The sequence below is a fragment of the Rattus norvegicus genome, chromosome 17 (genome assembly GCF_021556685.1).
Source record: "Rattus norvegicus strain SHRSP/BbbUtx chromosome 17, alternate assembly SHRSP_T2T, whole genome shotgun sequence".
NCBI classification, from domain to species: domain Eukaryota; kingdom Metazoa; phylum Chordata; class Mammalia; order Rodentia; family Muridae; genus Rattus; species Rattus norvegicus.
Genome location: NC_141550.1, coordinates 14,918,103 through 14,932,214, shown reverse-complemented (window position 1 = coordinate 14,932,214; position 14,112 = coordinate 14,918,103). Strand labels below are relative to the sequence as shown.

The 14,112-nt window shown below is 46.0% G+C and overlaps 1 protein-coding gene and 1 non-coding gene across 6 annotated transcripts in view; both read left to right on the top strand.

Annotated features, from left to right (window-relative positions):
* The first annotated feature begins 7 nt into the window (after nucleotides 1–7).
* Iars1 (isoleucyl-tRNA synthetase 1) overlaps nucleotides 8–14,112 on the top strand; it is a 46,353-nt gene continuing 32,248 nt past the window's right edge. The window contains exons 1-11 of one of the 5 annotated variants that reach the window (XM_087590417.1): nucleotides 8–81; nucleotides 3,675–3,731; nucleotides 4,831–4,956; nucleotides 5,492–5,648; nucleotides 5,869–5,988; nucleotides 7,767–7,849; nucleotides 9,268–9,385; nucleotides 10,592–10,739; nucleotides 12,556–12,643; nucleotides 13,239–13,299; nucleotides 13,965–14,060. In XM_087590417.1, coding sequence (XP_087446543.1) covers nucleotides 4,838–4,956; nucleotides 5,492–5,648; nucleotides 5,869–5,988; nucleotides 7,767–7,849; nucleotides 9,268–9,385; nucleotides 10,592–10,739; nucleotides 12,556–12,643; nucleotides 13,239–13,299; nucleotides 13,965–14,060 — 990 coding nt within the window. In that variant the 5' untranslated portion in view covers nucleotides 8–81; nucleotides 3,675–3,731; nucleotides 4,831–4,837. Of the gene's footprint in view, nucleotides 239–2,126; nucleotides 2,620–3,674; nucleotides 3,732–4,830; nucleotides 4,957–5,491; nucleotides 5,649–5,868; nucleotides 5,989–7,766; nucleotides 7,850–9,267; nucleotides 9,386–10,591; nucleotides 10,740–12,555; nucleotides 12,644–13,238; nucleotides 13,300–13,964; nucleotides 14,061–14,112 lie in introns of those variants that run through there. The other 4 variants (XM_087590415.1, XM_087590418.1, XM_087590416.1 and 1 more) reach the window with 4 other exon arrangements.
* Nucleotides 2,048–2,180, top strand: LOC120098012 (small nucleolar RNA SNORA84). Its single transcript, XR_015642047.1, has one exon. It is a non-coding gene; the product is annotated as a small nucleolar RNA SNORA84 (small nucleolar RNA).

The window sequence follows — 14,112 nt, the reverse complement described above, 5'->3', positions numbered from 1 at the left end:
CACTGTCAGTATTGCATCACCTCCAGACGCGGAACGTGGTCGCAGTCTGCAACCTGAGCTTGCTCACCTCAGGGTTCCCAGGTGAGCCGCACCCTCCGCCCTTCCGGGCCTCAGAGCGAGGCCTGCCGGTGTAACTATCTGTGGATAGCACCAGGCGGTGAAAAAGGAGCACGCTGATTCCTTCCGTGAGTGAGCTGCGGGCACAGAGCTATTTCCACAGAGCCTTCGTGGAGGGAGAGTAAGTAACATTGCAGAACTCAGAGCTGCGCAGAGACTCCGGCCTGACTCATTGGGTGGAGGACTGTGATCCTTAGAAGTATCCCACTTAGTACCTTGGTGGCTTATGAGCAGGGAGGTGTGAGAATGCAGAGTGATATAGTATCCGGGAGAAGATCGGAAGGTGGTTGAGGTATCTGCCAAGTTAGGTGTTTAAAAGAACTAACCTAGGAGCCTTTCTGGATTCCGGGTTTCTCCCAACTGTACCGGGATTCGCACGCACTTATCCTTGGGTACCAACCGGTAATGCAGTTTAAGCTCACGGTTGGCGGCCCTACAGAACAAACTATTGGGGTTTGGAAGTGTGAAGAGATGACATATCAGGGTCTCCCATAGGCTTGGTCTGAAGGTGAGCAGAGACCATACTCAAAGGTTTGTATGAACCCATCCTGTCCGCACAGAAGATGAGGGGGTCGTTGTCCTTTTGGCTTAGGATATGTGTGTGATGAGTTTGTGAGTATAACTTGGTTTCCAACCTAGTGAATTTGTTTTCTCATTTTTAGTGTGTTAGGAAATAAGAAAAAAAAAAAACCATTGAAAAACTCACATAATACCAGTTGGCGTGTCTGAGACTTGCTCTTTTGTTTCTCAATGTATAGGTAGAAAGCATAAAGTTGGTCTTCTCTAACTACTAGTTCTGCACCTGGGGTTTTGACCAACCAGTGGTCATGCTATGTGGTTAGGACTGTGGTGGTGACATGTACCGTACATCTACAAACTATTTTGGTTTTGGGTCATTATTTCCTAAGCAATATAGAATAGCTATTGTGTATCTAGGATTTAAATGTAGTAGGTGTGGTAAGTAATCTAAGGATTAGTTAAAATACACAGGCAGACGCGTGTAAATTATATCCTAATACTATATTGTAAGAGACTTGAGCATGCTTATATTGGGTATTCCAATAGATCCTGAATCCAACACCCTGTGGATGTGGAGGGATGGTTCTGTTGGACTGGTGTGTGGTTTTTGATGATGTCTTAGGCACTTGTTCCTGTGAAGAGACACCCTGAGTGACAATGAAATGTCATGTGGTGGAATACAGAACACGCATGGTGCATAAAACATAGATGCAGATAATACCTATGTACACTGGAAAGAGTGAGATGGGTAGTGGAACCCTTTAGCAGAGTTAAAAGAGAAGTCAGGTATAAAAGTAAGATGGAGATGTATGGCTCTCCCATGGAGCCTGGCCTGGCTTCAAATTGTCATCTTGCTTCAGCCTCCCCAGGGATGGTATGGTAGGTTTGTGCCAACATAAGCAGCAGTTTCCATGGCGTTGTGGGATAGATGCTTTCTCAAGATAAGTTGAGATCATCCTAAGTGAAGGTTCGTGGAAATAGTGCGGAAGTAGCTAAGTGGACAGGTAAGGATGTTCAGTAGATGGAGGGTCTGCCTTGCGTGCAGGAAGTTCTGGGTTCAAAAGCACACTTGTGAGCTGGAAAGTTTGATCCCAAGACTTAGGAAGCAGAGGCAGGCTGAACTCTCACCAAAACAAATAACAAGCAAGCAAACCCAAAAACCCAAAGCACTTGTAATCCCAACATTGGGGGAAGGAGGCCAGCAGATCAGAAGGTCAGAGTTATCCTTAGCTACCCAAAGAGTTCAAAACCACCCTGAACTGTGTGGGACTGCCTCAAAAAGGAAACGAAATCTCAGAGGAGGAAGCTGTAACTCCAAAGGCCTGGATTGTGTGTGGAAGAAGATGGGTGGCCTCTCTGTGCATAACCTGGCAGTCTTACTGGGCCTTCTCCACCATGTCTGCCCCCCACCGCCCTGTGGTTGCTGGAGGCTGTTGTGCCAGTACAGTTCTCCAGTGGATACAATGGGCTAGAAAAACCCTTTGATTTATGCATGGGAGCTGCTTCTTCTCAGCAGCTGCCATAGCCCGGTCATTGGTACATTGTTCTTCCTTAAACAGTCTGTGCTGTTGTACCCCGCCTATTGTTGCTACAACAATACCGTGGTTCTCAATCTTTGGAGAACAGCAGAAGCAACATAGCAAGTCCAATAAAAGCTCTCCTCAGGCCCTGGGTTCGGTCCCCAGCTCCGAAAAAAAGAACCAAAAAAAAAAAAAAAAAAGCTCTCCTCTCACCTCCCAGAAAGTTTAGATCTCGCATCATTGGTCGTCAGGACACTGAAAGACACTATTCCAAGTGTGTTCTGCGGGAGCCTCTGGTAGGGTTCTAATTAAAGTGCGCATTCTGACCCCTGATGAGTCTGCATTTCTGATGGCGCCCAGAGCCAAGAGCAGTCACAGCAGAAGATTAGAGGTGGCAAAGTGAATGCGCAGAGACCTAACGATCTCTTACCAACCTCTTACTCACAGAACCAAAGGACCCTTGGTAAATCAATAAATGCAGAAACCTCTTTCTATCTGTGAAAGGCTGAATGCTGAAGTAACGGCTGGTCCAAAACACCATGTACTTCTCAGTAGTGTTCAATTCTGTGCTCTGGTTGAAAGGGCTATTTTAGATAAATGTCCCACCTGTTCTGTTCTGTTCTCTCTCTCTCTCTCCCTCTCTTTCTCTGTCTCTCAAAAACTCAAGAGGTACTTGAATATGAAAAATTAATGAACATTTAAGAAACATGTCTTTTTTATTATTTTGGTCACAAACATGTCTTGGAAGCCTCAGGCATAAATTCTGCTGCTTTCAAGTCTGGTTGAGGCGTTTGGGCCTTCTCGCCTAGATCAGTCACGCTCGGCTGCTGGGATTCCTGAAGACATGGGTTTCTGTCTCCTCTATTCTTTCATCAGTAGCAATCCTGTCCCCTTCTAATTAGATTTTGTCTTGAAAGTCTGATCACCGGCTCGTTTAGAATTTAAATGAGAATTCGCACACGCATCATACATATTAATAAATAGAGCAGGGTTTTTGTTTTGAGACAGGATCTCAGTGTATAGTTCTGGCTGGCTTGGAACTCAGTATATAGACCAGGCTTGGCCTTGGACTGCCTGCCTCTGCCTTCCAAGCCCTTGAGTAAAGGCATGAACCGCTATGCCTGGCCTAAGGTTTTAAAACTACAAAAGAAGAATAATAATGATGTGTCTTAGTTTGGGTTTCTATTGACAAAACACCATGACCCCCCCCCTAAAAAAAAGTTTATTTGACTATATTTCCATGCCTTTTCATCACTGAAGGAAGTTGAGATAGAAACTCAAACAGAGCGAGGTCCTGAAGGGAGGCAGGAGCTGATGCAGAGGCCATGGAGGGGTGCTGCTTACTGGCTTGCTCAGCCTGCTTTCTTATAGAACTTAGGACCACCACCCTAGGGAATGGCACCACCCACAGTGGGCTGCGTCCTCTCCCATCAGTCACTGATTAAGGAAATGCCCTACAGACCTGCCTACACCCGATCTTATAGAAGCATTTTCTTAACTGAGGTTCCTTTCTCTCAGATAACTTTAGCTTGTGTCAAGTTGACGGAAAGCCATCCAGCACAAGAAGTGATTGAGGTGAGACATCCCTCTGGACCCTTACAAGCACCAGGACTTAAATGCAAAACACCCAGGCAACTCCCCAGAGAAGGGCTGTATCCAGAATTTAGAATTTGTGAAATTCAGCCGCGAAAAGTTAGTCCAAGTCAAAGAGGGCAAGAGGCGAATAAACATTAATCTTCAGACGATATACATGGACAAGCATGCGAAAAAGATTGCTTGCTACTTTGTGCCCTGTGAGGTGGCTCTGATCTGTAGTGTGGAGTGGTGAGGAGGGAATAGAGAAGTGGTCACCCCATTTGTTGCTGATGGGAGGTGAATGGTGCAGTACCTGTGGAAAACATTTTGTGGTTCGTCAGAAATTTAGAAACTGGGTCGTATGACCCACGGATTCTCCTCATAGCTAGCCATATGTACAAGAAGAAAGAAAACATGTCCGTGTAGAAGTTAGAACTTAATGTTCATAACAACCTTAGGAACTAGCCAAGAAGGCAAATCAATTCACATGTGAAAACTGACAGATTGATAAATTGTGGCAGAGCTGTATGGAGTAGGAATGTGTCTTACAGCCTGACTGACGTAGGTAATGCATGTGAAAATTTTCAGGGTTTGGTGGTGGTGGTGGTGGATTTTTTTAGTTTGTTTGTTTTTGAAGACAGGGTTTCTCTGGGTAGCCCTGGCTGTCCTGGAACTCACTTCGTAGAGCAGGCTGGCCCAGAGATCCGCCTGCATCCGCCCTCCAGGTGCTAGGACTAAAGGCATGAGCCACCACTGCCCAGCCTGAACGTAGTGTCCTATATGAATATAAATAGACAAATAGTTGCAGAGGTGACAAGAGTCCTCACCGGGGATAAACTAGAGAGCGTGATTGCTAATGATTGTGGGGACAATTGAAAATATCCTGAAACAGATAATGGCGGTGGTTATATGTCTTTAAATATCCTAAAAACCAGCTGGCTTGAATCCTTTAAAAGAGCGCACCGTGTATCATACACATCCACACCGAGTGAAGCTTTGCTTTAACACACCGTGCTTATGTACACTTTAATAACCCCTTAGCCTGCTAGTCCTAAACTAGGAATTGCCACGGCTGTAGCAAATTTGATTTCTCTTGCAGCAACAGAATGGTTCAACAAGTTCCGGAAAACATCAGCTTTCCTGCTGAAGAAGAAAAAATCTTACAGTTCTGGTCCAAATACAACTGTTTCCAGGAATGCCTAAAGCAGTCAAAGCTCAGGCCAAAGTACGTGAGTTTCCGCAGTGAAGACAGAGTCCCTGGGCACTATAGCCATTTCTCCTACCGAGCTCCCTTAATGCACACCCTTCCTTCCCCTGTGTGTTCTCACCGTCCATGCCTTCCCATCAGCCCCAGTGGGCGGGTGGGTGGGCCCTACACCATTTCCTGCCTCAGTCTCTATTCATGGGAAAGGCGACCAATGATAAATCACTGATTTCATTACGGACCTTCCCCGTTTGAGCATTTTATGATGGGCGTCCACTGCCCTGCTTTGTTGATGAGGGGCCTCCAGGACCACTCACAATCCCGATAATAAAGAAGAGCGGGTGACTGGACAGCAGCTCTCCCAGCTCTGTCCGAGTGGCCTTTCTGAAGGCTAGACCTCCGGTAAATTTCTAATCAATTATGTCCTTTTTCCAGTCCTATTGATCTCAGTTCCCTCCCACCCCAGAACATTTTAATAGGATAGCTACTTGACACAGAAATGTCCTGAATTTTTGCTGCTTTTAAATGACTTACTCTATTTTGTATTATCTGTTAGGTTTACCTTCTATGATGGGCCTCCCTTCGCTACTGGACTGCCTCACTACGGACACATACTTGCGGGGACAATTAAAGATATAGTTACAAGATACGCTCACCAGAGCGGGTTTCACGTCGACAGAAGATTCGGGTGGGATTGTCATGGCTTACCTGTGGTACGTCTGAGTCTCCAGTCTGGTGATGTTCTCATTGTCTGTGAGTCTGTCCCATGTCCCCTTTGATTCCTTTTCCATGTCACCGTGTATCCTGTGGTCTCGAGGTAGAGTTTCCTTCTGTGCTTACTTATTTTAGCTACTTGGGTTTCCGTTGCGGCTTACATGTATTTGTTTCACAAGGCGAGGCCGCTGACATGACTGTCTCGTTCAATATTTTCAGGAGTACGAGATTGACAAGACCCTGGGGATCAAAGGGCCAGAGGACGTGGCCAAGATGGGGATCGCAGAGTACAACAAGCAGTGCCGAGCTATTGTGATGAGGTACTCCGCCGAGTGGAAGGTGAGCCGCACGCTTCAGAAGGACAATGCAAGGCTGGGCTTTGAGGTGGGACTAGACAGAAATGGCTAATCCTCCTTTGCGCTCTTTATGAAATATTCCCCCAAAATACGGCTGCCCGTGTGAGCTTGTGTCACAAGAAGGCCTGGATCCCCCTACCCTTTTAACGTTAATCCCCATGATGTAGAATTACATCCTGGTGTTGCTTTTGGTGTCTGGTTCTTTTTCTTTTATTTCCCCTCTATCCCCTCTCCATAGTCTCGTGGATGGAGGAATGGCTCAACGGTTAAGAGAATGGGCTGCTTATTAGGAGATCCAGGGTTCCATTCCCAGCAATCACACAGTGGCTCACAACCACCTGCAGTGGGATCCGATGCCCTCTTCTGGCATGTCTGAAGACAGCGATAGTGTACTCACTTATTAAATAAATGAGCCTTTTTTTAAAGGTCTTTGTACTTAGCTCCTGGTGTTCTTGGTGGCCTGACACTCAAGTCCTTCGGACTCGGTAGCCTGCATGCTGGAGTTACAGGCACACAGCACTAGCCTGGTTCTCTTCCTGGTCCTTCCTGGCTGCTGTGTTCCCCCTCTCACAGGGTTCCCCTTAGTGCTCTTCTGTTATGACCCCAAGTGACTTCAGCCTATGAGCCTATAGAGTCCAGTTTCATTAGCACAAAAGCTGGAGCTCAAGTTTCTCCCAACTTCACTTTCATGACTAATCCAGCAGGGGTGGGATGGAGGTTGGGGGGGGGGGGGATCCTGCTGGGATGAATGTCGCCTTAATATAGATCTGCTTTTAAAAATTTTTTTCTTCCCCTGATTCTACTCCCCCACCCAGCCCTGCCCCCTTAGGGCAAGGTCTCATTGTGTAGTCCTGGCTGGCCTGAAACTTAATATGCAGACCAGAGAGATCTGCCTGCCTCTGTCTCGGAGTGCTGGGATTAAAGGTGTGAGCCATGAACAGCACTGTCTGTCTGGTACAAAGCAGTCCCCTATGCCCTGCATCTACCCTTCTCCAACTGCTGACATCCTCAGTAACCCAAAAGCAGTGAGTTAACGTGAACAAGACACCATCCACTTGTACCACTCACTGATCCTTCTGACCCTGATGTCCATCCGGGATCAGCCGTTGCCTTTAGTGGCCAAGCCCTTGGTTTCCTTGGATGTACAACGTTCATTTGTTCATTTAGTCTTTCTTTGTCTTTTAGATCGTGTCACCTTGGGGAGCAGGGAGAGAGGGTTGCTAGGGATTGAAGCTATGGCACTGTGCACGCGTGACCAATTAATCGTTGGCTTCATCAAGGCGTTGCCTGGCTGTCTAGTCTTCCCTTGGCGAAGTGTGGGTTTTGCTTTGCGGTTGATAAATATCCTATGGGAATACTATTCCTGTTATGCTTTTTCTTAGGATACTTCTAGTCATTAATTTTAGCAACTATTAGTAAATTCTTCTAGCTAGAGCTATTTCTCTGATGTTTGCCAAGTAATAGTTGCAAAAGACCCTGACCAGTTAATATTGCCGGGCATGGTGGAACGCACTCAATCTCAATACTGGGAAGACAGAAGGAGGATTATTCTAAGTTCAAGGCTAGCCTGGTTTATATAACAACTTTCGAACTAGAAATACATTGTGAGCCCCACCCACCCCCAACCATAATGGCTTAAGTAAATATTTAATAGTTAGAATTAGCAATACCTATGTATAAGAAAAGAAAACTTGTTAACCTTAGTTGTCGTTTGAAATAATGTTTACTTGGACCTTAGATTGATTGTTTTGTATTTTTAAGTCTACTGTTACCAGGCTTGGCCGATGGATCGACTTTGACAATGACTACAAAACCCTGTACCCACAATTCATGGAATCAGTCTGGTAGGTTCATTTTAACCTGTAGGAATGATAAACATTCTCTTTCTTTGGTCAGAGGAGTGGTGTGTGTCTGGTGAAGTTTGTTTACAAGTTCATCATTTGGTTTTTAGAGCAAATGTGATATCTTCTTGTTTTTGCTAATGCTATGAAAATGATTTACACCCCCTTCCCATTTGTTCCGTGAAAATGACATTTTGGCAAGTAGGAGACCCTACTCAAAGCCCTTAGACATTGGGCAAATACTCTACCATTGAGCCCTGTGGGAGAGCATTTAATCCACTTATTCCTGTAGTTGAGGGTCGGAGCCCATACATACAATCCAAGCAGCAGTAATGGAGGAAGATTATGAGTTCAAGGCCTGCCTGGGCTACTTAGTAAGAAAGAGACTCTTGTCTCACAGAACAGAAAACATCTTAGGGGTATTATAACTCCTGTGAAGGTTTTAACGAGAAAAGGCAGATGTGAGTAAGGCACCTTTGCCATGCACTGCTCATTTGGGAGACGTGAGTAGTCGACACTGGAATTTGGGGTAACTGATCTCTGGTGTCCTGGTATTTAACATCTTCATTAAAACATTTTAGTAAGTTGGTGTTGTACTTTTTAATTTGCTTCTATAAAAGCTGCCTGTGGCATAGTTTAAATAATGTGCCAGAAACCCAAAGAAAATCCAAAAATCCAAGTAGTGATGGTAAAAAGTTGTTTTATCAGGGGCTGGAGAGATGGCTCAGAGGTTAAGAGCACTGACTGCTCTTCCAGAGGTCCTGAGTTCAATTCCCAGCAACCACATGGTGGCTCACAACCATCTGTAATGAGATCTGATGCCCTCTTCTGGTGTGTCAGCGACAGTGTGTTCATATACATAAAATAAATAATCTTTAAAAAAAAAGTTGTATTATCAAAGCTCTAAGAATTTCAGTGTAAAATCTGTATGTCCATAGTTACAGATTTATTCATTGATAATGTGCTGTGTGTGCAGTGTGCACGAGCGTTTGCCTTTCTTTCTTTTTTTTTTTTTCTTTTTTTTTTTGGTTCTTTTTTTCGGAGCTGGGGACCGAACCCAGGGCCTTGCGCTTCCTAGGTAAGCGCTCTACCACTGAGCTAAATCCCCAGCCCCGCGTTTGCCTTTCTTAATTGTAAATATCTTTCCATGTCAGCAGATGGTGGCCACACCCCAAGCCCCTGCACTGGTGGTTGAGCTCCAGCCTTACCCATGCTAGGACAGGCTAAGCCGCACCCCAGCCTCAGTAATTACAATGGTAGTTACATTCGGCCGTTAAGTGTTTCTGACCAGCAAGCTCCTAACTGATGCATTTCCCCCCTCTTCTTTACTGGAAGAAAACCTTTGACTTGGCATGGAGGTTGGCGTCTGAATGGCAGACTTGGGTTCCGTAGTTGAATAGCCCTATCTCTTACCTTGCCAGGTGGGTCTTCAAGCAGCTGTATGACAAAGGCCTCGTGTACAGAGGCGTGAAAGTCATGCCCTTCTCCACCGCGTGTGGAACTCCACTCTCCAACTTCGAGTCGAACCAGAATTACAAGGTGCGTGACGTGCCGAGCCCTGGCGTAGTCCGTGTCGATTGTTGACCGATTACAATTAAGGTGACTGCTCCCCGTTGTTGCCATCATGGCTGGTGGTGCCGGTGCCTGTCCCGAAGGAGTGCTGACGGTACAGCCACTCGCCGCGTGGAGGCTGTGCTAGGTTAGAATGGGGATATTTTCTCTCCACCGGGTTTATCATGGGCTCGGTGTGATGGATTCTTCCTGTTTTGGCCATACCCGGTGCCTGCTCTCGTCTGTCTCTGACAGCCTTTCCCAGCTACTGTTCTTCAGGGATCCCACCCTCAGTGATTTTATATCTTCTTTGTCACCTGTAGACGCCTTTGTTCAAGGTATTGGAAGGAAATGTAGTTGAGATGCCAAGCTGTGTTGTGGTCTTTTTCCTGCTGCACAGGATTGTGTCATTGGTACAGCCGCTCTTTGTCCTCTAGAGGGTGAGGTAGAGAATCTCAAGACGTGAACTGTCTCACGTCTTACGTGTCTGCTCATCCTTCACTCTGGCTAGTTCACGGGACCCTCATTGTTAAAGGGATGCCAACTGTGGAAGCCTTGTTCGTGCCCAGGTTTGGAAATTGCTACACTTGAGAAGCGTTTTCATCCTCATGGTAGCGAATGTGTTTCCTGTTCTTCCATTTGATCTTTCAAGTCCCTGTTAGATGGCTGGGATGACCCCTTTTTTGTCTCCCGATTGCCTTTGTTATTGGCTCATGCATATTTAATAAAATATTTAAGCGCATAGAAATAGACACTACAAGATACAGAAATTATTTTTTCCAAAGCTGTTATTTAATTCACCATATACTTAGCGTAGATTAGATTGCTATAATAGTGTAACTTACGTTCTTATTAGTTATGAGCGGACTTAGCATTCGTGCCCCCCAGCTCTTCTGTTCATTATTCCTCTTTCTTGTTGTTAGGTTTTTTTGGGGGGTTTTGTTTTTTTGTTTTGTTTTTCAAGACAGGGTTTCTCTGTATTTCCGGTTCTGTGGAACTCTCTCTGTAGACCAGGCTGGCCTCAAACTCAGAGATCCATCTACCCCTGCTGGGATCAAAGGTGTGCACCACCACTGCCTGGCGTTTGAGCTCATTTTTATCCTAGAATTTATTTCACTCCCCTTTCAGATCAGTCTCTTATTATCCTGACCCTTACGGGTTTGTGAAACACTGCTTTCCCTCAATGTCTTACAGGACGTTCAGGACCCTTCAGTATTTGTAACGTTCCCTTTGGAGGAAGATGAAAACACATCCTTAGTTGCTTGGACAACCACTCCGTGGACCCTACCCAGTAACCTTGCGCTATGTGTCAATCCAGAAATACAGTATGTGAAGATCAAAGGTAACTACTGGGCTAACAGTGACTTGTGATTAATGCCGATGGAGTGATTTTGTATAGACATAAAAACTTTTGATTATATGAAGATACAAAACGATTTTGTACAAAAAGTTTTACTAAGGACAAGCTATAAAGACAGGTATGGTGACTCATACCTGTAAGTCTCAGAACACAATAAACTGGCAGGAACATTGTGAATTTTTGGCTACACTGAACAACATGGCAAGATTCTATCCCGAAAGTAGGCAGAGTGGGGAAGGAAACAGGAGAGGGCAGAACAGAATGGCAGCCTGAGAAGCTGTTGCATTTCTGTGTGGACGTGACACAAATTTTTGTAATTTTCAGTTTCAATGCAATTTTTGTACCTCATTGACCTATTCCACAACAGAGAATTCTTATACTCTCAGTTAGGTCCTCCCTTAGAGATTTATATGAAATATGACGGTTGTTACTTTTTGAGCACATACACTTTTGGATTTGGAGAGATTGTAGGGAGAAAAAGAAAGAAAAACACATCAGGCAGGCAGGGCAGGGCCGCGTCTGGGAACAGCTGCTCTGGGAGCAGGCATGGCTGGCTCACAAGAGAACAGGAAGAGGAGCTGAGCAGTGAAAACGGGCTCGTTCAGATGGTGTTAGGCCTGTGTTTGTGTGGACCCTGTTCACAGTAGCCCAGGCACAGAAGCTGCCATGTAGATGCACGGGGAACATCATCCATCCAGCCTTAAACTATGTGTGGGCGGCTTCCTTCAGTTTCTTCCTGAACCGTGGAGAAGAGCTGTGTCCGTGTAGGTGCCTGGCTCAGTGACTGTAGCTGCTTCCCTCAGGGAGGTACTGTGGTGCCCTTAGGACTTTTCCTAGGTAACCCACGAGTCAATGGCACTGTAGGAGGTTTCAGACAGATGTTGCAAGTGTAACTCTTCATACACACACAGACAGACAGACAGACAGACAGACCGACACACACACACGCACACACATGCTCACACACACGCACACGCTCACACACACGCTCACAGACACATGCATACACACAGACACGCTCACACACACATGCTCACACACACATGCTCACACACACATGCTCACACACACATGCTCACACACACGCTCACACACACTCACATAGGCTCACACACACACAGGCTCGCAAACATACACACGTCACTGTGCACTGAGAGTCATCTGGATTACAACACAACAGTGGATTTAGCCTCTGAAGTGACGAGAGCACATGGAGCTGTGACCTCGAGAGCCCCCTGCGTTGTTAATGCTAAGATTTGGGTGGAAGGTGCTTGTTAAGTTTTGAGACACAGTCTCACTGCTTGTTAGCCTGGAACTCACTATGTAGACCAGGCTGGCCTGGAACTCAGAGAGCCACTTCCAGATGCTGGGATTAAAGGCATGTGACTTGGGGTTGGGGATTTAGCTCACTGGTAGAGCGCTTGCCTAGGAAGCGCAAGGCCCTGGGTTCGGTCCCCAGCTCCGAAAAAAAGAACCAAAAAAAAAAAAAAAAAAAGGCATGTGACTTAATTTTAGTATTCTTAAAAAAAAAAAAACATTCACATACAGTTTTTAGAACGAGAAAGTACAGATTAATTTTTCCTAAATGGACTTGGATGCGGTCAATAATGGCCACCTACCTTGCTGCCTCTGATGTCTCTGCACGTCTGGGTGGTTCTGCAGTGTCCTCTCTGCATCCAGGGCACACAGTAGATACAGGGGACACAAGCTTCCTGGCACAAGAAATATGCCTGGTGTATGTCTTCACAGTCAACCAGTCTGAATGCCACCAATGCCCTCTTTTTCTTCCTGCTCACAGACGTTTCCAGGGGGAAGTTGTTCATTTTGATGGAAGCCAGATTGTCGGCCCTCTATAAACAAGAGAGCGACTATGAGATCCTTGAAAGGTGAGTGCATGGATTATTGATATGGTGTTCACATAGCGTATGTGTCTTCAGCTCTGGAACACACAAGCCTGCTTCGAGTTTTAGGTACCAAACATGTTTGAGTCTCACCTTTCTGCTTTTCTGACAATGGCTGTGAGCCTCAGAGGACGCTGATTTATTCTGACCACAGTTTCATTACTTTGATTTTTTTTTTTTAATATTGTATGTACACTGTGGGTGGGTGTGCACTGTATGCCATGGGTAAACATCACGTGTGTCGTCTTCCGTGTCCATCCGTGTCTGTCTCCCTGTCCCTTCCCGTGCTGCACCCCCCCCCCAGACCCCCTGCAGTCACTCTCCTTGTTCGTCCAGAGATAGCTTTCTCGTGGAACTTGGGCTCACCAGTTTAAGTTCAAACCTGCAAGCCCCGTGGATCGGATCCCTGTGCTTCCTCCCCAGCTCTGGGCTTCCAGGCGCACATCACCATTCCCAGCTTTCTGCACGTGTCTCCGGGATCCAGACTCAAGTGGTCATGCCTGAGCAGGAAGCATTCTCCCTATTAAAGCGTCTCCCTGGCTTTATTGCTTTGATTTACGGATCTATCTTCCTTTTCAAGGTTTCCTGGTGCCTCTCTCAAAGGCAAGAAATACAAGCCGTTGTTTGACTACTTTATTAAGGTAAGTTTGGGGCCATGTCACTGTGGCTCTCTCCCTTCGTTTCTCTGATAATCCGGAGCGAGGTGATGAGTGGGACTCGTGTGGCCTCCTTACGAGCATTGTTCCTGGGAGTGTGTCTGAAACCAAAACTCCGCTTTAGTCTTAGAAGGTTGAATGAATTAGAATTCTATCACCGACCAGTTCGCTGACTACATCTCCAACCTGGCCTTTCCCTCCCTGCTCTACCTTTGCAGTAAGCTCGTCTCCTGTTGTAAATGCTCTTGGCCCTTTTGTCATTGTATACTGAGTTCAGTTCACTTTCAGGTCTCCGTGTGTGTGTGTGTGTGTGTGTGTGTGTGTGTGTGTGTGTGTGTGTGTGTGTGTGTGTTCACGTTCATATACATGTGGGTATGAGTGTGCACAGGTATGTGGAGGCCAGAGGTTGATGTCAGGTCTTTGACTGCTCTCCACTTTTATTACTGAGGCAGTGTCCGTTGCTGAACCTGCAGCTTGCCTGTTGAGCTTGTCTGTCTAGCCAAGCTTGTGCCTGGGACTCCTGTCCCTACTTCTCTGCATCTGTCTTCCGAATTGGAATTATTTTGTCATTTCTATTTACATGTTCAACAGTTAATTTCAGGCCTTCCTCCCTGTGTTTCATCTAACGCTTTGCAACCTCTGTCTTCCAGTGTAAGGAGAACGGTGCCTTCACCGTGCTTGTTGACCACTATGTGAAGGATGAAGAAGGCACAGGTGTCGTTCACCAGGCTCCTTACTTTGGCGCTGTGAGTAGCATAATCTTGCAGACGTATCTAGTCATGGGTTTTATTAAGCCTC